The sequence below is a fragment of the Maniola hyperantus genome, chromosome 2 (genome assembly GCF_902806685.2).
Source record: "Maniola hyperantus chromosome 2, iAphHyp1.2, whole genome shotgun sequence".
Classification (NCBI taxonomy): Eukaryota; Metazoa; Arthropoda; class Insecta; order Lepidoptera; family Nymphalidae; genus Maniola; species Maniola hyperantus.
The window spans coordinates 8240050-8264149 of NC_048537.1; the positions used below are offsets into that span (position 1 = coordinate 8240050).

A 24100-nucleotide genomic window follows, 5' to 3' on the forward strand; every position below is an offset into this window, starting at 1 on the left:
TGAAGCTCTGTTTCTGCCGCTGGATCAAATATTGCAAGAATGGGCCTATCCACTAACTTAGCCTTTAGGTTTACAAAAGCCTCCTCCTGATCGTTGTTCCATGTCCACACGGCATCCTTTTTGAGTAATTTGCTGAGCGGAAATGCAATACGGGCAAAGTCCTTAATAAATTTGCGAAAGTAACTCGCCAAACCAAGGAATTGACGGACATTATGCACATTCTCAGGTCGAGGGAAGTTGGCGACGCTGTGGATCTTCTTCTCACCAGGCCTGACCCCAGCCGCACTGATCTCATAGCCAAGATAATCGATTGTATCTCGTAAGAAATCGCATTTAGAAAAATTTAATGTGAGGTTGGCTTTTTCTATTAACTGTAATACTTCTTCGAGACGATCTAAACATTCTGTGGGGTCCCGCCCGTAAATTAGAACATCATCCAGATACGCAGTTGCCTTACTGAAACGAGCAGACCCTAAGATTGAGTTCATCATGCGCTGAAAAACAGCCGGGGCGTTTGCCAAGCCAAATGGCATACGATTAAACTCGTACTGACCATCTGGCGTGACAAACGATGTGAGGTGTTTACTATGCTCTGAAATTGGGACCTGATAGTACCCGGACGTTAAATCAAGTGAAATAAAACAAGCTTGACCTGTGAGTCGAGCTATTTCATCCTCCATAATGGGTATGGGGTAGCGTTCCTTAACTGTAACTGAATTTAGCATCCGATAATCAACGCACATTCTAAGAGAGCCGTCCTTTTTACGCACTAGTATAATCGGACTGGCGTATTCAGACGAAGACTCCCTAACTATCCCTGCGTCCAGCATCTCCTTTACCATCACACGTACCTTTTCTCGCTCATGGTGTGACAACCTGTAAGGTCGATAGACGACGGGGCGTTGGCTGTTCAACTCTATATTCATTGTGGTCGCGTTCGTACAACCTAGATCTTTAAGTGAAGACGCAAAACAATGTTTGTAACGTTTGAGCAACTCTAACAACCTCTGCTTCACGCCTTCTGGTACTTTATCACTTACACGAACCTCCCTTTCGTCGAAGTTATCCTCAATCACCACAGGTATCTCAGGTGGTTCGAAAATGACCCTACTTACAACGTCTACTCGTTTTGCCCTACACAAGAGTGAACTATCTGAAATCCGGCAAGAACTTGAACAAGGAATCACTGTTATATAGACATGACCCCTTTCAGAGTGATAGAGACCTCCACAAATAAAATATTGTTTGGTTGGCTTGCCCGCAACACTATTCCTTACGAGGACGTTGCTAAGGGAAGGTTCAACTCTTGCTCTCACCGACGCTGCACCATGGAGCTCCACTACACCTGCAGTTTGAATCCCAGTCAAAGTCTCTTGTACACCCGGATCAGAAAGTGGCACTTCCTTGCCGATATCTATGAACTGGAGTTTAGTTGCATCCTTATAAACTATGATATGAGGCTGTTCCGTGTATGACTGACCTATGAGGACAGACCTTTCTAGCAAATTATCACATACGACCTTACATAGAACGCGAGCGTTTACTCCATCAACACTAATACTAAGCAACAATCCTCCTAGTGATGTAACTAAACCATTGCCGAATCCCCTTAATAACGATGGTATATTGTCATGAGTCACACCTAACTCCCTAACTAAGGATTCTTTCACCAGCGTAACATCACTCCCGAAATCTACAAACGCTTGTCTTATCGTGTCGTTTATTTGCACATCCTTCATAAATTTTGAACTTGGAAGAGAAGGAGAGTCATGTTCCTGACTGGCTGTGTCAATGCGCATGGTTTTTGGTACATTGACATTTTTCACAACCCCATTACCCTTTTTAGAGAAACACTTATCTTCTGTATGGCCTACTTTATTACATTGTGTGCATTTAATTAGCGGCTTAGGACAAAACAAGAAACTATGTGTCCTCTCCTTACAGTTGTAACAGCCTGGAAAAGAGCCGGATCTGCTACTCGACTTTTGATTGGAATAGGTGTGAGTGCTAGAGTGGTCGGTTTTGTTCCTAGACTGGTTTCGGTCGAAAGATTGGTACGAGTCCTTGCTGCTTACTAAGAATTGCAATAACTGATCGGGGTTAGAAGAGCGTAATGCCAGCGCACCGGATTTTAAGGTCCTGTCACTGATCCCATGAATAATACAATCTACTGCACGCTTATCAGCTATATCGCATTGATTAAGTAACGCTAATTTTTCATAAAAATAAACTTCTATAGGTTCATTATATCTGCTCCTCCTTTTAAGCATCTCCTCCAAGGCCTGGCCGTAATTTTGTTCGCAAGGAAAAGCATTTATTAGTTTCTCCTGCCATTCCGGCCAGGTAAACAAAACTGAATTTAGACCTTCGTACCATGTTTTGGCAAGACCTTGGAGTTTCTGCATGGCAAAGTGAGTGACAGTCTTATCATCCCAACCGTATACACTAGCACATTCATTGACCTTTTTGAGCCAAATATCAATCCTTTGGTTTTTTTTTGAGGGGTCGAAATTGGGAAGGATATTCATGTGATCAACCTTTTGAGAAGATCTTGTGTCCTGGGTAGACGGTCGAGATGCCAAACTATCCTTAAAACATTTCAAAATATCAGCAATACATTGCTTAGAAATGGAAGGGCTACGTGACCTTTTAGCATATCCCGCGACGCCACGACGCTCAGCAGGATGCACCGCGCTGGCCCCAGTTTCTGCCCGTCGGTGATCTGGGGACGCGTTGCTGCTGCGATGACTGCGACTCTTATGTCGCCGCGGAGTAGCCTGATGCGAAGTCGTACGTGGCACGTTGTAGCAGCTACGACTCGGACTGTCGCCTTCGGCATGTAGAAGTCGCTCCCGCTCTCTCAGTAACTGCCTCTCCAGAGTTTTCACCCGCTCCCGGCTCGCTTCTAGTCGCTGTCCCAGGATCGGAGAAGGGCTGCGGGTACGCAGCCGGCTACGGCTGCGTTCCCTCCTTCGGCTCCGGCTTCGATGTTCCATGGGACCGGGCGTCTCGAGTCGCCGATCCATGTTCTGTCACCTCAAAATAAAAATAAACAAAAATTGAGTTTCATTAAAGAAACATTGTACGCGTGCTGAAACGTAGATAGCTATAATATGAATCAAAAGAAGGGATTCCCTTTGTTTATGATTCACAAGTGTTATTAGGATGTAGGTAGATAGAAAATTAATGGTGCGCGGTTGCCTTAGGCCTACTTCTGGTATATTCCAATATGATATTTGACGGTAAATTTGCCAGAATCTACTAAAATAATTATTAACTAATATCTTTTCCTAATAAGCTAGCTTGCGCCAGGTACCTACAATATTATAGGTAATTATTTTACACAAGAAGGTAGGTGTTAAAAAAAAACCAGTTGAGGGTCAGTTGGCTCGTTTAATTCCAGACACCAACAAGTATTTTCACAAATGTCAGTAAAACTCACTGAGAAGGAAAAAAAAAAATATATAGCTATATATTATATTCAGTGGATTCTTATCATTTTTATTTAAAACTCGTTAATTACAAAAATAAAGATTTCCTTCAAAACGATTAAATACTTCCAGCAAATATCCAGAATCCCTTTTTTTTTTTATATATAGAGATAGCGAGCAAACGAGCAGGCGGGTCACCTGATGTTAAGTGATTACCACTGCCCATGAACAATAATCTACTCAATAATTAAATAACGAAACGGATATCTAAAAGTTAACCATTAAATAAATGATTTAAAAAAAAAAATATCATAACAGACAACAATTCAATAAATAGAATGAATTGGAAAAATATCGTAAGAATGGAGGACGGAAGAGACCGCCAAACGAGAGCGAAAATGGCGATAACGCATGCATAGACTTTTATAAAACTCGACCAGCAACGGCGAGGTGGCGTGCCTAAAATGCTCGCTCTTTCATTAAGATATAATGCGAATAGGCGTCTGTGCGCACTAAATTACGTAATGCAACAAAATAATGTTGAACGCACATTAATACAGGTTATGATATTACCACGTTGTAATAATGATCACTTGAGTTGGTGGGTAGACTAACATGCTTTGTCCGTAAAATCTCACACAGCTAAATATTAGTAAAACAGGAGGTAAAACGATTGCTATCAGCTAATAAATTTGTATAATTGGGCGTGTACTTACGCGTTGATGGTTAACGCTGTCCTGTCACTTCTGAATTATAAAAGAACACCCTGCGGCGAGATAGCGCTGAAGGAACTCGGAAAAGATACGAACACGTTACTGCGTTAATATTACTTTTATTAATCTCTTAATTACTTATTTTATTATAATTACTATTAACCGCACTATTCACAATTTGTGCTGTACTCAGCATCTCTCTAGAGAATGATCTCTCCAAACTCCCCAAACCTCTGGCTAAGTTTCGAACCCTCAAGGTAGGGGAAACCCAATCTGATTGGTCACCACTCCGCGCCAACTGGCGTTACCCAATCAACGAGTGACAACAGATAGTGTATTTGAAAATTAAGTTGGACAACGTGACAATAACAATCCGATTGGTCCCCACCGTTTTGCGCCAACTAGCGTCAACCAGTCACAGAATGCTGACATTTAAAAACAGAGTTGCCAACGTGACAGTCAACAATCTGGCCGGTTCCCGCCATTTTACAACAACCAGCGTCAATAAACACAGAATGATAACTGATAATCTATTTAAAAGTAAAGTTGCCATGGTGAAAAATAAAATATAATAAAATTTTGAAGCTATTTTACTTAAGATCCTAACAATTGGAAATTCCATTCGGCTTTTTCTTATTAATGATGAGATGGGGTTATTGGCTGATATTTAGTACTTACCTACCTACTTATACCTAATTGGTAATTCTGAATTCAAGATTTTTGTTCATATTCATGCCTATATCATTATGATGTAGATTGTAGGCTGAAAACGTTCTACTTATATAATGTTATTCTTTACGTACCTATGCTATATACCTACAAACCAATCTATTTCTTTCTTTCTAAATAAATAGAATAAACATGAAAATAAAATATACATAGTTACCTACTTAGCTAGATTAAAAACAACCAACTTCAATTATTAATGTTTTGTCTAAATAGGTAGGTAAGTATTTACTATATTTTATCAATTCATGTTAAAATTGGTGAAGATCTGATAAAGATGTCATTCGTCACGTTAGTCTGACGCCAAGGTCTGACGACATACAATCCGCTTCTCTTTTTTGACCTCTATAAAAGAAACGAATGCTTTTTGGAAGACTTTATCATTATCATTGCTACGCGCCACGCGTGCCCTCTTGGAAATGACTACGGTCGGTCAAAGCGGTCGGTGAAGGCGGTCATTCATACGAAAGCTTTTCTATCTAAAGCTGCCTCTAACAAAGCATAGTCCACACCTTATATCGTCCAACCATTTGCGGATTTGGCGACCTTGGGCCCTTTTGCCTTCAATTCTTCCTTCCAACACTAATCTTGAAAATGAGAATTGGCCTCCTTCTCTGTAATTGTTCAAATAAAGCGAGCTTCCTCCGCATGATGGTGGACATGAGTTCTCTTTGTGGACCAATTTTTCCGAAAGAATTGGTCCACAAATGATCCACAGGTGAATTGGTCTACAGGTGATCTTGAGGATTTTCCTGAAGATTTTATAATAAAATCATATTGTTGACAGGGTTCCAGCCCAGAGTGCTGTGCCGACAGCAGTAGTTCTAAAAGTGATTCAGGGGGCACCCCAGCACCTCCTCCCGGACCGCGGTACAAGCTCGCCATAGAAGGTTCTCTCAGGGTCTGTTGCTTCCAACACACCAGGACTGTCGTGGACAAAATACTCACCGCCAAGTTCTTCAGAAGATGGGAAACTCATGTACTCTGCATGCTAGAGGATCACGTCGTTTCGAAAACTGTAAGTGTAGAATTAAGTACTTTACTGTTATTTATGTGCTACTGTCGCCCAGTCATCTCTAGCAGCGATCTCTCTGTCCACAAAGGTCTCCAGAGAAGCCTAATCTGGTAAAAATCAAATGCGTAGCTGCTAAAAAGAAGGGTCAAAAGTAGTATATTGACTTATTTTGCGAACATAAATGCATTTGGATTTTGAGGATTTATAGAATAAGTAGATCCTCCAACAATTTCAGAATTAACCGTATAGATATCTATACGGTCTGCAGAAATTCTGAAAGTCAATGCAAGATAGCAAGTATACCTACGTATTGTACCTACAGTGTTATAGTGCAGTCATCATCATTACCATTATCAACCGATAGACATCCACTGCTGGACATAGATCTTTTGTAAGGACTTTTCGAAGGCACATCAATAGGATATTTTTATCCAATCAATTAATTTTGCAGCACCTCCATTCTATAAAGTGTTCTAAGATTTTTTAAACTGTATAGTTGTTTATATTTTGCATTCCATGCGATCTTCTTCCAAATGTTAATGTTTTTTCGCAAAACAATCTCGTTGCGAGCTTACGAATCACTGGAATAGAGTTTTAAGTACCTACCACGTAAATAGAACAGCGAGCGGTGCAGTGAAGGCCTAGTAGTTAAGATTCCGGGGTCCGGGGTTTGATTCCGAACTCTAACTTTTCGAGTCGTGTCATTCTATTCTATTCTTCAGGTTTCTAGTTTTCCTATCGAGTAGATCACCAATTTTCTTGTAACTAAGAATTAATTTTTAGGGTTCCGTACCTCAAAAGGAAAAACGGAACCATTATAGGATCACTTTGTTGTCTGTCTGTCAAGAAACCTACAGGGTACTTCCCTTTGACCTAGAATCATGAAATTTGGCAGGTAGGTAGGTCTTATAGCAGACATAAGGGGAAAAATCTGAAAACCGTGAATTTGTGGTTACATCACACAAAAAAATTAAATTGTGATCATGAACTAATAATTAGTATTTTCAATTTTCGAAGTAAGATAACTATAGGTATATCAAGTGGAATATGAAAGGGCTGCACCTGTGCATTCTTTAATTTTTTTTTATTAATTTTTATGCAACATAGGGTTTTTGAATTATCGTGCAAAATGTCGAAAAAATACGACTGTAGTACGGAACCCTCGTTGCGCGAGCCTAACTCGCACTTGGCTGCACTTTATGCATGCTAAACGGCATGTGTGGTTCCAGTCTTAAAGCAGACACTCGTGCACACCTCAGTCTGTGATTTGGATTTTCCAAACACACATGCTGTACGTTATACGTCACGTATTTTATTTACCCAACTACGTCAAAGTAACGGTAGATTTTTATAGTATAAGCAGTTTTTTTTTTCTTTTGAGTAAGTTCTTATATATAGGTACTTCACTTTGCTTGATGCTAGTGATTGATTATATTTTATACCTCTGTGCAATTTACATTTAAGTATACTCATTACCTACTAAAACTGTATGAATTCATATTTTGAAAGGTCTACTATCGATGAGCTATAAAAAAGCATTTTTTTTAATTTATGTCCGTCTGTCTGTTGGCGCATCACACAGCAATTACTGAACAGATTTAAACATTTTGTATGTAATGTGGTGTATTAACAGCTTATACAGCATTACATGTATTATTACAGCAGTGTATTAGGTAGGTACTCTGGATTAAAATTTCTGGATATTTGAATGGGTTCGTTCCTGAGAGGGGGTGAATTTGCCGATGTTACTCCGTCCCTAGGTATATCCGTCAAATTTGAACCGATTTCACAGACACAGTTGTTTAAAATAAATTTATACCTACTAATTTTAAATTTTAATATTATAAATGTGAATGTATGTCTGACTGTTACCTTATCACGGCTCGACCACTTGACCAAACCTTGACAAACAACCGAAGGAACAGAGATACCTTGCATCTTAGAAATTCATAATATAGGATAGGTACTTTCAATTTAAGACATTTATTATGATTAACAAATAAACTATTAATACCTATTTTACCTCATCGAGACCACCGCAGCGAGGCATTGTACCCAAGATGCATAAATCCTAAATCCGCGCGGACGAAGTCGCTTTTTACTGGTTTAAATACGTACCTATATGCTGTAGATACATTTTTTTTCGAATGATCAAGAAATTATTTTTATTTCAGTCATAATAATAATTATGCCGACAGTATGTACCTACCTACTGCAATTAAATATTTATGACGTACGTAAGTACTTATTCAAATTGAATTACGCAAAACGCACTATGCGATATGAGTAGGACTGACGTTTGTTTAAATTGATACAGCTGGTTAAAGCTGGTTAAATATTACAAGCTATTTAAATTTTTACTTCACAGAGAAAGTAAAACTAAATTATCCAAGACTAAATTAGCAAAGTAAAGATTTTTATTTTTAGTAAAAGACTAAACGTGAAATAAAATAACTTCATTTAAGCCAGTGTGGTTGTGTTCTGAATTGTGGTCCGTCACAAGAACACTTACTTCGTGGTCGGTTGTGGATGAAAAAAATTTGCAAACCGCAGTATTTTTTTTGACACGACCAACAGACAGACAACAAAGTGATTCTATAAGGGTTTCTTTTTTCCTTTTGAGGTACGGATAATATTTCTTCGGTTATCTTCGAGATTATTGATACATTTATCTATATAAATATCGAATTTCATCAGAAATCGGAAATAGTGACTGTTGACCACCATGGTTTAACTATTGTTTTTATACTTAACTCTTTCAATATTATTTTAACACTTGGAAAAGTTACGCTAGCATTAGGTAAGTAGGTATATAATAATTATATTGTAAGTTCTATGGATTTGAATTAAATAATTATTTTTATCGACAATTTTAATGAGGTCAATGAGCAGATAACATTCGTGCGTCATCAAATATCTGTGCTAAAGTCTAGTTTACAAATAGGGCTAGATAGGTATAAGGTACTTCATGCAATGCTTTATAAAGCATCATTCAAAACGTGTTCATCTATACGAGTGACTAAACAAAGAGTTGGTGTAAAAAAACTACGTTTATCATTGACTTATATATATTACTTCATATGGACAGGACTATTGAACAAACAAAATGGCACCGACTCAGTGGTGCTTTAGCACCAATGCAACCTCAGTGACATCTGGATTTCAAACAGGTCGTTCATTAGTATCTAAGAGATGGCGCTGATTTATTTGGTTCCAAAACCGTGAAAAATTTTGTTCGCTTGACCATATCTTGTCATTTATATCGATGTTTGTATCTACTTAATATTATCTAGCGTTTAAACTATCTAGCATTTAATCTATCTAGCATTTAAACTAATATTCGTTAAATAAATAAAAAAAATCTTTTTTTATTCGTATAAACTTTTACAAGTACTTACGAATAGTCGGATGCATCTACCACTGGTTCGGAATGCCTTTCCTACCGAGAAGAACCAGCAAGAAACTCGGCGGTTGCTCTTTTCAAATATTTGATATAGGTACAAGATTATGCCATGTATAAAATAGTATTTGCAGTCTTGTGCGTTGCTGGAACGAGCTGCAGGTCAAATCCACGCTCTTTTATCATTTAGATAATCTTCAATTGTGTAACATGCTTTTTTCAGGAGCATATTTTTAATAGATTTTTTAAACTTGTGCAAAGGTAAGTCCAAAATAGTTTGCGGGATTTTATTATAAAAGGTAATACCCATACCCACAAATGACTTTTGGACTTTCCTGAGGCAGAAGGTAGGAGCTGCAAGCTTGTCTTTGTTTCTAGTTAGCCTATTGTGTAGATCACCAATTTTCTTGTAACTAAAAATATTTTGTCTTACAAAAATTATGTTATTATAAATATATTGAGAGGCTAGGTAAGCAAAGTAAGGATATCTATTTCCTTAAATTTCTCTCGAAAGGAATCGCGTGGTCTTAAGTTATAAATTGCGCGTATTGCCGTTTTTTGTAATATAAACATTCTCCCAATATCTGCCGCTTTACCCCATATTAAGATTCCATAAGACATAATACTATGGAAGTAAGCAAAATATACAATCTTTGCGGTTTCCACGTCAGTTAACTGCCGAATCTTTCTAACAGCGTAAGCGGCTGAGCTCAATTTGCTAGCAAGAGTTGATATATGGGTGCCCCATTGAAGCTTCGCATCTAAGGTTATCCCCAAAAATGTTGTAGTCTCTTCTATTTTCAATGTATCGTTATTTATCATTAAATTAATGTTGCAAATATAACTGTCTATCGGCTAAACTCACGTTATCGGAGTATGTCCGACTAGTTTCGAAGTAGTCCTCCTCCAGCCTCCTCCTCTGGCATTGGCGCCGCGTCGCAAGCAGAGGCCCTTTGAAAAAGGACCCCGGACGGGCTCGAAACTAGTCTAGACTAACACGTGAGTTCAGCTGATATACATTAAATATAATATTTACTATACTTACTAGTGTTGGGTGATCATTGTAGGCGATAGCTCAATGCGGTCAAAATATCGATCAATTTTTTTTCCAGCTTAAACCTTTGTATATACCTTCACGTAATAATTTTTTTTTATTTTTTTTTTAATACAATAAAACTTAAAGCTAGCCTTATCTAATTACTATATAAATCATGACCGCGTGGAATGGTGCCAAGAATACTGGCTGCATTTCCGCGCTGGACAGCCAGGCTGATCCGCTGCGCAAAAAATGAGCCAGCCCTTCTGTCACCAGTTGAGGCTATTAATCGCGGTGAAATGTCTCGTAAAAAATTTTTAGCACTAAGACTCCATGGCCCCAGGGTCTCCACGGCAAACGGCGTAATAATTATGAGATAAGGTATATTATAGATATAGGTATAGTACGAGACCAGGTCGAGATCGCAATCGATGAGGGGACACCCCGCATACTAGCACAGCCCCCGCGATTATATAACCCGATGCGACTCATACCTCGACTGCCATCTCGACCTGTCGCGTACTATAGGTAGGATAGGTAGGTGTAATATTCTTGACGTGTTTACTACGTCTATTTACCTACCTAGCTAAAACGATAATGTTCACATATACACGAAGGTGATATAAATATTTAGATATTGCAGCTCCAAACAGAATTTTGTTTTTAAAACAGACAACTCATTGACGTCATCTGTAGAAAGCTAGCATAATATGCTAAAGATTTTTTCAACACTTATCATCCAAATATATAAAAGGAAAAGGTGACTGACTGACTGATCTATCAACGCACAGCTCAAACTACTAGACGGATCGGGCTGAAATTTGGCATGCAGATAGCCATTATGACGTAGGCATCCGCTTAGAAAGGATTTTTGAAAATTCAACTCTGAAGGGGGTGAAACAGGGGTTTGAAATTTGTGTAGTCCACGCGGACGAAGTCGCGAGCATAAGCTAGTATATCATAAATTTTCAATCCAAAAAACATACTTAGACGTTATGAAATGATACACAGAATTCCATTATAGGTAGGTATCTGAAAATGATAGTAATTATCGCTCTTGTAGGTTTCGACGACCTCTCTGACGCAGTGGTGAGCGCTGTGAGCGGGAGGGGATTGGGGAGGACGTAGGTTCAATTCCCGGCAGGTTCGATTTAGGAATTTATAATTTCTTAATTGTCTCTGGTCTGATCTAATGGGAGTAACTTAGTGGTAGCGTCGTGGCTACCACCCTACCGCCAAAGCCGCGCCCCCAAGCGATTTAGGTACCTATATAGGGGTATGGGTTTAATAAAACTGCTATACCCCTTCCGCAAGTTAGCCCACTTCCATCTTAGACTACATCATCATTTACCACCAGGTGAGATCGCAGCTGTGCTGGGATGGGCCAAAATTCTTGAGTTCTGTTCCGCTTACGCCCTATGACTTTAGTAAAATTAAATAATTAGTTTAAAGATGTTCTACATTCACCATCATCATCAACCCATCGCCGGCTCACTAGACTGAGAACGGGTCTCCTCTTTGAATGACAAGCGGTTGGCCTTAGCCAGCCAAATGATTGGCATACGTCACATTCTCAGCGAACGTAACTCCGAAAAGTTAGAGGCGCGTTTCAGAGTTCGGAGCCCCCGATTAGGAGGCCGCCGTTGTTTTAACTCTTAACCACTAGGGCCTAGACTATCACCGCTATGTTTTAAATTATCCCCTGCCAAGTAGTTAGGTTAAAGTTCATGGTGTATTAAACATTAAAATATAGTCGAAGGTAAACGGCATACGTGCAGTTGTAAAGAAGGCCGTCAGCGTTCGCTCGGTGCGCAAGCCAATAGATGCATGAGATGAGTCTTGACGTCATTGGCATTACCTGCCTCTCGCGTTCGAATAGGTCTGCGCCGGCCATTGCTCTGAGAGTCCATACTCCACACGTCAGACTATGAACACAGTTCTCTCGGCGTACGATGTAGACTGCGTATCATTTATCGATAAACGATATTATAGATACGTACCTACTACTCAATTACGTCTAAGTACTATGTAGTCTCTAGTAGTTCGCCCCGATTCCCCGAACTAAGACCTCAAGAGTCGCATCCACTTTTCTTTTTTCCACGCATATGCAAACTGTAGAACCAACTCCCTTCGGCGGTGTTCCCACTAGATTTCAACATGGGGTTATTCAAGGGGCGAACCAACAAAATCCCTGAAAGGCTGGCAAAGCATTGGCGGTTCCTCAGGTGCAGCAAATGTTCAAGATGACACGCCTGCCCATTTGCTCGCTATTTTTATTAATAAAAAAAATCCTATGACTTCCGACCACGGGAGCTTCCTACAAGAAGCCTATGTCCAGGAGTGGTCGTCTATCGGTTGATAATGATGATGATGTACAACAAAATTAGTCACAATGTGCAGCTCATCAGTGCCTATTTCATTTTTATAAGTAGTACACTTTTTAATTAATATTGAACACCTATTTAGTATCTCAAGGAAATGTTCAAATCCGCGGACTTATAAGGTACGATGGCTGACCACAGTGAGGTGGATTAAATTGCTTTCAGACGAGCGTATTGAATATAGATGGGTGGTTAATTCGATATGTATTTATTTTTTACTATCGAACAAAGTACATACTTATTTCTTATTACAGCGTTTTCAAATAAAACACCATCAGTCGATTTACTTTCTTGGTATTATCTTCGTCGTGTTACAATCTTTTTTATTTTGGTATAATTGTCGAGACTAAGCAGCTAACATAGACATTTACTAATAAGTATACTAATATCAAATCAAAAAATTATAAGTAGGGTAGGTCTAGGTACATCCATTGATAAAAACATTAAAAAATTGACTAGGCTCGACACCAGATTTTCATCAACTGACTCTCCTTGCGTTTATTTCCTGTCAAGATGCTCGAAAGTTTTAAATTTTTGTAGCGGACTAATCTGACACAATTGTTTCAGCCGTCTGGTCTTCTCGAGCGTCCCTTGTCGTACAGCTCCATGCAGGAGGTGTACTGCATCTCTCGCTGGGATCCTGCGAGAAAATACTGCCTTCGAATAGTGATGCCTCACGGATCGCTTCTCCTGCAGGTGAAAATTATTTTCTTTTTTTTGTTTTCTTTTTTTGTGAGTAAGGCGAAAACTCAAACTATTAGGGATAGAGGACTTTAAAGTACTATAGTTTCGTTTCATACAAATTAAAAATACTAAACACAAACCCATCTTGAGCGCAGGTATCATTCACACCAGCTTTTTGCTTTAAAAAATCATGGTTTGTTTTGGTAGTCGATACCCTAGTAGTTTTTAATATAATGGCAACAAAGAAACCTAATGTTTAAAATAATATGACATGGTCTTCTGAGTAGGAAATACTTATTGGGGATATTCCCTTGTAGGTAGAAAAATGCCTAGGTACCTAAATTAAATTATCTATGATTGACGTTATAGTTTTCCCCAGAACCAGTGTGGAGTAGATAGGTACTTAATAACAACAAAGTTTAAACCGATAGTATTCTGACCTCTGCAATATGTTAATAAGGTTAACAGCAGAAGATAAATTTTCGTTGTGCCTGCGTCCTTTTAACAGTAGGTTACCTACTACCAAATTTTTATCTATCATTGACGTAATAGTTTTCCCCAGAACCAGTGTTGAACAGATAATACGAAGTTCAAACCGATAGTATGCTGACCTCTGCAATAAGGTTAATAAGGTTGTTGTGCCTGCATCCTTTATAATTACTGCCTATTTTATCACACCTACTTACTGCCCAATTTATCGAGCGAGTGAATAAAATATCAATATTTGTATTCAATGGTCTGAAAAACTGTAGGATAGCACAATGAGCTTTCCTCCTAATTTTTTTATTGGTACCTAGCTCAAACATGATCATGATTCATGACGCTTTCTTTTCTTTTCTTTATAGGCTAACGATGCTTACACGAGAGACCAGTGGTATTACTCAATTGTGTGGAGGGTAAATATCAACGTTAAGATTTATTTAAAAAGAAAATACCTACTTACTTAATAAATTAAATAAAATATTACTAGGCAATCGCAATTTTTTTTGGGCAAGTCACATGACAAACTTGCCAATGCAGCTGTTGATACGGTTGTTGAATGTATTATTATTTATTAAATAACTAGCTGCCCCGGCAAACTTCGTACCGCCTAACAGTCGATTCTTTATTTTTTTTTAATACTTTAAATTTTCCTCTCCGTACGAACCATCCTCGTACTTCAAGGAATATTATAAAAAAAGAATTAGCGAAATCGGTTCAGCTGTTCTCGAGATTTGCGATCAGCAACACATTTAGCGATTCATTTTTATATTATAGAGATGGAGATAGAGAGAATTCCTAATTCCACCATAACTTTTAAACGCCTTGACAGATTTGGATGTATGGGGTATCGAGAATTTAGTCTCACATCATCTTGAGTGACACTGGCTATAATTTTTTTGAAAAAAAATCAAAATGTTGGCTAGTATGGCGCCTTTTTCAAAAGTGTTTTTTAACGCAGCCCAAGAATATTTCCTATTTTAATAATATTTTAAACGTCGCCTTTTTTCCTTTACAGAGAAATATGATAAGATATCGCAATTTCTTAATCAAGTCGGTTAGAAAAGAAGTTGTGCTGAAAGAATTGAAGGTATGTTGTACTAGTAATAAATACATACGTAAGTATAATAATTTGAATGTTTTGTTTATTCGAAATATATTATTACTAGATGATGCCCGCGACTTCGTCCGCTTTGATTTAGATTTTTTTTTAATTTATTAGGAGAACCAACAGCTTACATTAATCTATTATAATCTTAAACTTAAGTAACTACAAGCTAATAAAAGGTTTTTACAATTAGATACTAAATTAAAAAAGAAAAATGAACACAGTGACAGACTATAACTAGATACAATTATTGCGTTATGCTAGCAAATAAGTTTATTAAACTTTGGCGCACACTATTTACATTGCCATAAAATAAGTCTTTTAGTTTCTATTATCATAAAAACTATTGGGTCTATTTTGATCCTAATTTATTTCATGAAGTACACAGCTAGAACATGTTTGAAGCGATTCACGGTTATCATTTATCAGCCACCAATGCTGGCCCTGCGCCACACGAGTAGATTGCGCGCTTCAATCGTAACTTCATGAAATGTAATTTTTTCACTTTTTACAGAATATGGTAGACTTCGCAATGACTACACCGCTGCAAGACGAAAGTGTTACGCGTGCGCCGCTGCGAATTCTTACGGACTTGCTTTCGGAGGTTGGTAGCTGTAGCATACAGGCAAATAAGACATACAAACTTACATTCATACTAACACATATACTGCGTTCAAGACACTGTCGTCTCGAGTGTCACCCCACGCAGTGTGCGTGGGTGGGAGGGTAATCGTACTGAGGAAGGCAGTCGAGTTCGGACTGCCGCCCGCACAGTGAAGACGTGGATAGTGAGATGGTTGAGCCGATATTTATACACTATAATTAGGTACTCATACATGAGTTACTACATTTCATAGGGTGAAGCAAATTCTACAATACAATGAGTCATACACAAATTGTCCAAAGAATTTTTAAAATTTAAAATACTTCTATGTAGCGGTAATAAGTTTCTTGTACTATTTTTCAAAATTACAGCTTATTAAGTTTATTTTTAAATTGCCTGTGACACACAGACAGACGTAGACGGGCAGATGTATTAGACGACACTACTTTTACTACAGAACTGTAGAAATAGATGTGCTTTAAATAATTATTACAAAATAATCTTTGTACCTGATGATCTATAATATAAAAATGAATCACTAAATGTGTTGCTGATCGCAAATCTCGAGAACAGCTGAACCGATTTCGCTAAATCTTTTTTTTATAATATTCCTTGAAGTACCTACTAGGATGGTTCTTACGGAGAGAAAAATTTAAAAAATTTGAATCGACTGTTAGGCGGAACGAAGTTCGCCGGGGCAGCTAGTTATTAATAATTATAATAAGTACTTAAAATACGTAAAGTAGGGACAATGGACATACCTAACTCTAAAATGGTCTATCATTGTAGCCGTAGTAGGTGATATGATAGTAGTATAAGATAGGCCTACAGCTCTACTCGTAAGAATATAATTAATCATTGACGCAAGTACTGTATTTATCAATTAATAGTTATAATAATATAATTATTAACTTGTTATAAAAATATGATAGCATTACAATTTTGGCACACAGTTTGAGTGCTATTAACAAAAGTAAACGTATACAGTAGAAGGCAAGAAATATTGTGCATCGACCTTTAGAATGAGATTTCAGCTTCGTAGGGCGTTGTCTCTATCCCTCATATCTATGTGACATTTTGTCGGTCTCAACGACAGAGACTATCTCTTTCTAAATGTCGATGTACAATATTTTCTTCTGCGTACTGTACCTAATCTAAGAGATCTTAAAAAAGTTGTGTATTGTACCTAATGTCTAATATAATAGTGCATCATCATCAAGTCAACGACCCAGTACTGGCACGGGTCTCCTCTCAGAATGAGAAGGGTTTAAGCGATTAGTCCACCACTCTGGCCTAGTGCGGATTGGCGGACTTCACACTGCTTACGGAGAACTCAGACATGCAGATTTCCTCACGATGTTTTTCTTCACTGTTAAAACAAATATTAATTGCCTATACGTAACACATAATTCCGAAAAGTTGACCGACCCCCATAATAGAAGGTCGACGTCTTAACCACTAGGCTATCACCGCTTTAATATTGCATAGTAAGTAAGTATATACGAACTAGCTGACGCCCGCGACTTCGTTCGCGTGGATTTAGGTAATTCAAAAATCCCGTGGGATCTCATTGATTTTTCAGGATAAAAAGTAGCCTATGTCACTCTCCAGGTCTTTAACTATACCCATGCAAAAAGTCACGTCCATCCGTTGCTTCGTTGCGACGTGATTGAGGGACAAACCAACAAACCAATAAACCAACAAACAAACACACTTTTGCATTTATAATATGGGTACTGATTAAAACTGAGACGTGTTCCTTTCAACAATAAAATCTAAGTACCTCTTCTTTAACCGACTTCCTTTATTGCCAGAACAAGGATAGTCCAGACTGGGAAGAATGGGCGGAAAACATATCAAGTATCGCGGCGCCGCTGCTCGCGGAGCGTTGCGTCAACGGCGAACTGTGTGCGTTGCTCGCGCGTCTGTGCCGGCGCCGGCCGCGCTCCGCTCCGCTCCCAGCGCTCGCCCCGCCCGTGCGACGCGTCCTCACTCGCAACGTTGACTTCGGCAAAGCACCTGATGCCCGACAATTTGTGAGGGATTACATTAGGTTAGCAATACACATGGCTTACATGTTTTATTCATCATCATCATGATGAACCCATCGCCACGCCGGCTCACTACAGAGCACGGATGTCTTCTCAGAGTGAGAAGGGTTTTGGCCATAGTCTACCACGCTGGCCAAGTGTTGACAAGGGTCTCTTGTAGGGACTTCCACACGCCACGGTCAAGCGCCGCCTGAATCCAGCAGCTCCCTGCGACTCGTCTGATGTCGTCCGTCCGTAGTAGGGGGTCTGCTAACGCTGCGTCTTCCGGTGCGCGGTCGACATTCCAGCACCTTGGGACCCCAACGTCTATCGGGTGTCCGTATTATGTACCCTGCCCATTGCCACCCGTTGAGCTCTGCCGGTTACTCTAATTCTCCTACGGATCTGATCATTTCTGATTTGATCACGTAGAGAAACTCCAAGCATAACTCTCTCCATCGCCCGCTCACCCATACCTATGTGACGTTTTGTCGGTCTCAGCGACAGAGACAAAGCGCTACAAAACAGCTGTCTCTTTTTAAAGGTCGATCATTATTTTCTGCTGCGTACTGTACCGGTTTTATTGCCAGCTAATCACTCATGAATGACGGTTAACATAATAAATTAATGCAGAATCTAATGTGTAATCGACCTAGTAGTTAGTTACCTATGCAGTTTTTAATACATAGGTACCTTAATATTCCTGGCTAAGTATATGATTATACCCACCTAGCTATGAGAGAACTGATTTCTGAATGTTATCTAGGTATCTTTTACTGACATTTTATATGGACCGTACTTAAGTAGGTACTTTATAACCTTAAGACCGTATCTATAACTACTTAATAACCTTAATTTTAGGTAAAAATCTCGTTGACATTAATACAGCTAATTTAACTTTAATGTGACTACAATTTTAACGGAATGTTTATCAGAAAATCTAGGTCGATGTCAGGGTCGCTAATTAAGTCCTAATTACTATGATCTTCAACATTAAGGGTCTAGGCAGACGGACTACATTTAGACTGTAAGACGACTGCAAAATTGCTGTTTATACAACTGCTAATGCTTGCAAGCCCCACCCAGTAGTCGTTGAGAGCTCTGCACTCGAAATTGTAGACGAAAATGTATACCCTAGACACACAATCCAGTTAGGTAGGTCCAATTTCGAAAAAGAGGTCAGCCATCCGAATCTAACTCGGTTGGTCAGCGTTCAAGAAGCTCCGAGATGTCTTCTTTGCCAAAATTCTTCAGTGCTTGAAGACCAAAGTCTTCGAACAGTACGTGTGTGTGATATGGTCGCTAACTATGGGCCTCACAAGAAAACTCAGAGTCACTCAGCGGGCAATGAAGGGAGCTGTGCTCGAAGTTTCTCTGCGTGATCAAATCAGGAATGAGGAGATCCGTAGGAGAACAAGAGTAACCGACATAGCTCAACGGGTTGCGAAGCTAAAGCGGCAATGGACAGGGCACATAGTTCAGAAAACCGATAGAAGTTAGGGTCTCAAGGTGCTGGAATACCGACCTCGCACCTGAAGGTGCAGCGTTGGAAGACCCCCCACTAGGTGGACGGACGACATCTGACGAGTCGCAGGGAGCCGCTGGATTCAGGCGGCGCAAGGCCGTGGCGTGTGGAAGTCCCTACAAGAGACCTATGTCCAGGCGTGGACGTCTATCGGTTAATGATGATGATGACAACTGCATACGTTGTATAACTTACAACTTTGTAGGCAGTTGTGTTTGTACGTAGTCGGCAGTCTTGAAACTACAAGCTGGAATTTTGCAATCCGCTTGCAGTTCAAATGCAATCCGTCTGTCTTAACCCTGACGATGGCGATGATGTTATTTCTAATGTTATCCGGACCAGATGTTGGTTAAGCAACTTTGAGCCAAATCGGTAATTAGATGGGTGACCAATACTTAATAGGTATTCTGAGTTCGGCCTTCGTACCTCGGAGAACGTTGAGCCATAGATCGCCGTAAAAGGTGTAGTTAGTAGGTATTTATTTCTGGTAAAAATAATATTATTGGTAGACTGTCATACGATGCGGGCGTGATGTGTTTATTAAATTAGGACAAGTAATACTTATGTACTAAATAGCACAGCTAGTATAGGTAAGTGTCTGATTTCCACCAGTTGACAGTAGGTACAGTATCGGTCAAAGGTTCATTATAAAACGTGATTCTTGAAAATAATTAAAAACCGGTTCAACTGCCTGGATCTATATATTTAAAGGCCGAGAGAGAAATTCGACCAGGAGAACTATAACTTTAGGGTTCCGTAGCTGCAGGGTGCCAACGGGACCCTATTACTAAAGCCTCCGCTGTCCGTTCGTCTGTCTGTCGGTCAGCGAATTGTATCTCATGAACCGTAATTGGTAGAGAGTTGTCACAGTGTATTTCTATTGCCGTTAAAACAACAAATAATAACAATTTCAAACTGGCTGCCACGAAAGTTAAAAAAATTAAAAAGCACATAATCTTGTACGATGGTCCGGAACCCTTTGTGTGCGAGTCCGACTCGCACTTGACCGGAGTGTTCTTAGTAGCTGTGCCTTTTTACAGTGCTCTAAGTGCTCACAACTCGGGGCACAGCCTGGTGCGTCGGTTCGTGGAGGTGACGCACGGCAGCGGCGCGGCCTGCCCCCACCCGCGCGCGGCGCCCAACCTGGCGTCCGTGGCGCTGGCGGCCATAGACGACCACTACCGCGACCGGCCCTCGCCGCACATCTGCGACGATACTGAATACGAGGTGCTTTGCTTCGCTGACATCCTTGAACACATGTAAGTTACCGATATTTATATTAGCTCTTGACGCGTAGGTAGATACAATTTGCATGGCGAGGTGGGGACGCCTCGCACACCCGCCCAGCCCCCGCGCAAACCCGGTGCGGGACAGCGCGGGTGTGTGGGGCGACCCCCGCTTCATTCCCCGATTGCCATCTCGACCTATCGCGTACTATAGGTACCTACGCATTATCGTGATCGGCCTCACCACACATCTGTGATGATGCCTGAGAGTTATCTATAATGTTTTCGGCGGTGCACGGTGTGTGGAGTCTGCAAATCCGCACTTGGCCGGGCTATGGCCTAAGACCCATTACGCGCGGTCGACTAAACGCCCAGAAACTCACTCGACCGTGCGTAATGGGTCTAAAACAGAGTTAGAATTCTCATACTGAGAAGCGATCCGTACCCTGTAGTGGGCCGGCGACGGGTTGATGATGATGTGTCTTTTCAGGTGTGAATATGATGATTGGCTAGTGGTGGTAGGCGGAGTGCTCCAGCCAGTGCCTCTGTCAGCGTCCGCGCTGCGCTGCCCGCGGGTCGCGTCGCGCCTGGGCAGCGTGCTCAACCGGCTGGCGTGGGACCCGCGCTGCGCTGCGCACACCTGCGTGGCGCACTCTCGAGCCGCACGACCATCCCCCCCTTCCTGGCTGCGAGCCACTGCCCCCTCCGACCCTGCGCTGGCACTGCCACACGATCAGCTATGCCAACTTTGGGGAGATATGGTAAGTTCTTCGTCCTCGTGAATTTAGGTTTTTAGAATCCCGTGGCTATTTGATTTTCCGGAGTAGCTTATGACACTTTCCAGTTCTTTAAATATATCCATGCAAATAACACGACAATCTGTTGCTCCGTTGCGGCGTGATTGAAGAACAAGGATATATAAACCAACAAAAAAACACTGCCGCGTTTGTAAAATTATGAGGACCTAGTGTTTTTTTATATTTTATATACTTAATCTGTTTTGGCCAACTTAAAATATCCCCTGCATTCAAATGAGTACAAAAATATTTCTCTGCACCTTCTGTTATATTTTATCGTCATGGACGTAATAAATGTTATCGGTTGAAAAATAAACCTCGATAAATCACCTAGGCATTTACGTCATAATAATTATTTTATTATCACTGTATGCCCCTACGCCCGCACTCAAGGTAGGTACGTCCATAGTGTATTTTTATTTTTACACAAGTCTTTTTTGAGCAAGTCTTATCTAGGTAGGTACCTATATTTAAAACTCTCGTGTATGGAATCTAATAGAATAGTTTTTTTTTTCAAATAATCTTTTGCAATACTTTTGATTCGTCAAATGCATCTGCACTGGTTCGGACTCAACTGATTTGTAAGTAGGTACTTTACTTTAAAACTTTGAAGAAATAGGTATTGTATATACAGTACCTAAATTTAAAGTAGAGTAGGTACTTACCATATAATTAATAATATGATTTGTTTTATTTTTCAGCTGAAGACTCTGCTAAGCTGTTGCTGTAAAAGAAAAAGTTTTCTTCAAAGTATGAGCAAACATCTTCCAGATTTTCTAATAGTTGGACTCGCAGAACATGTAAGATATCCATACGACATATTACTCAATAATATCATAGGTATAATTCGCACAGCAAAATAATGTACGCCCAGCATGATTGGGATCCAACTACCTATGTAGAACTATTTTTGTGAACCTAAACCTACACGATCTAAAAGTAAAATAACTGGACGAATTTCAATGAACAGACACAAGATAAGTTTCTAAAGAGATTATGTATCATAATACTCTAATGGCACTCTGTCTAATCTTCAAAGATTTATGAAGTGAAACTTTTTTCGGAACCGTCTAATGAAAAGAAAGTTAAGGTCATGGAAATCACGTGATACCAAAATATTATGCGCAGCTCAAGCTTGCTGCTTGGCACAATATCTCATCCCATTGGTGGGAACCAAAGGCATTTAGTTACTAGGTACTTACTATAAATATAAACTAAAGAAGTTTCGTGTGTAGGTAGGTACATGGATATATGGACACAATTATTAAAAAAATGGTCTTTTCTGTTAGAGTAATTTTTTTGTGAATTTTTCATTTTCAGCCCGCAGCACTGGAGGCCTTATGTCTCATGCTAGAATGGGAAGTAGCTAGTGGAGAGCAAACGCAACTAGAAATAATAGCAGCAATGCAAGGCACTGAAGTAGGACGACAGTATTATAAAGATTTGTGTGAGCGGCAACAAACATTACAAAGACTGGTGAGTACTAAACTGGGTATTTGACTATCAAAAATAAACTATTTCTGTGATTATTAAATAAAGTGTCTTCCAAAATATGTAAAATCCACGTCCTTTGTTAGTTTAAAGTGTAATAACCAGTTTAAATAATCGATTAAACTAAAAAAGTACGTCATTATGATGTAGGTACCTTTCTGATTTTTTCAGCAATCTCAAGGGGGCCCTCGGCGACTGGCGCTGCCGGTGCGTGCGACCGACGCAGACGTAGCCGCGCTTTTGGAAGCGGGCGCGCTCGGGAACCTCGAGTGCCTCAGCCTCGCCTTCACCAGCGTCACTAGCGCCTGCGCTCACCATCTCATCAAGGTATACAAATATTATGACTTTTATCTAAGTACCTATGTCCACAGTGCCCGGCAGGAAATATTGTACCTTTAGAAAGAGATAACGGTTTCGTAGAACGTTGTCTTTGTCGTTGGGACCGACAAAACGTCACATAGGTATGAGTGACAGAGACAAGGCTCTACAAAGCCGAAATCTCTTTCCTACCAGCTAGTGTACCTAGTAACTTACCTACTATACCTAAAGTTGCGTTTAGTAGGGTTGCGTCTAGCGAATGGGCACGATTGCTAATTTATACCTCATTTTCATTTGATAAAATTGTTGTTTTTCTTCACAGTGATTTTTCAATTTTCGCACTTAGGTCCAATAGTTTGCTTAGGAATTATGATCAAGATATCGCTGATATTTCGCAGACTAGTTGCTTTATCTACGTGTAACGTAACAAACGAGTTACCTACATTAATTGAACTAAATATTTTTCCCTTTCTGAAACTTAACGATGCGAGTGTTCTCGTTAGCGCGCTCTATGGCTCGTACGAAGCCATTTAGTTTCTCAAATACGCACTGCTAGAATATGGAATGCCCTTCCGGCTTCCGTTTTTCCCGTTAGCTTTAATATTGGTACCTACCTACCTTCAAAAGAAGACTGAATAGGCAACTTTTGGGCATGCATGCTCCACCTTAGGCTGCATCCTCTCCTGCTTGGTGTCAGGAGTGATTGCAGTCTAGTGCAAGCCTAGTTAGTTATAAAAAGTCGGTGCCCGCACGCGTGCGTAAACAATAAAACGGGACGGCCTGAATTCGGCAACCCCCTGCGACTTGTTCATATCGTCCAACTATTATGATTTCTATACCCATTCTGAATTCTCTGACATTGATTGTTTTTCAGCTACCCTCATTGCGCTATCTAAATCTGTGGGCCACGAAGTTCGGCGACAGCGGCGTGCAGTTGATTGCAGAACATCTCCCTCGCTTGCAGGTGCTTAACCTTTGCGAAACGCCAGTGTCTGACAAGGGGATTGAAGCATTATCAGGTAGCTATACCTAAAGTACGCGACAGGTTGAGATGGCAATCTGGGTATGAGGCGGGAAACGACCCGCACAGCGCCCGCGCCCGGTTACTGCGGGGCGTTCCCACCCCTATTGCCAT

The 24100-nt window shown here is 40.1% G+C and overlaps 1 protein-coding gene across 1 annotated transcript in view; it reads left to right on the plus strand.

Annotated features, from left to right (window-relative positions):
* LOC117992688 (C-Maf-inducing protein-like) overlaps positions 1 to 24100 on the plus strand; it is a 43789-nt gene that overhangs the window by 13862 nt on the left and 5827 nt on the right. The window contains exons 2-13 of the mRNA XM_034980401.2: positions 5658 to 5888; positions 13270 to 13398; positions 14232 to 14282; positions 14885 to 14956; positions 15489 to 15578; positions 17393 to 17631; positions 20174 to 20392; positions 20850 to 21120; positions 21858 to 21956; positions 22477 to 22632; positions 22819 to 22974; positions 23840 to 23984. Coding sequence (XP_034836292.1) covers positions 5658 to 5888; positions 13270 to 13398; positions 14232 to 14282; positions 14885 to 14956; positions 15489 to 15578; positions 17393 to 17631; positions 20174 to 20392; positions 20850 to 21120; positions 21858 to 21956; positions 22477 to 22632; positions 22819 to 22974; positions 23840 to 23984 — 1858 coding nt within the window. The remainder of the gene's footprint in view (positions 1 to 5657; positions 5889 to 13269; positions 13399 to 14231; positions 14283 to 14884; positions 14957 to 15488; positions 15579 to 17392; positions 17632 to 20173; positions 20393 to 20849; positions 21121 to 21857; positions 21957 to 22476; positions 22633 to 22818; positions 22975 to 23839; positions 23985 to 24100) is intronic.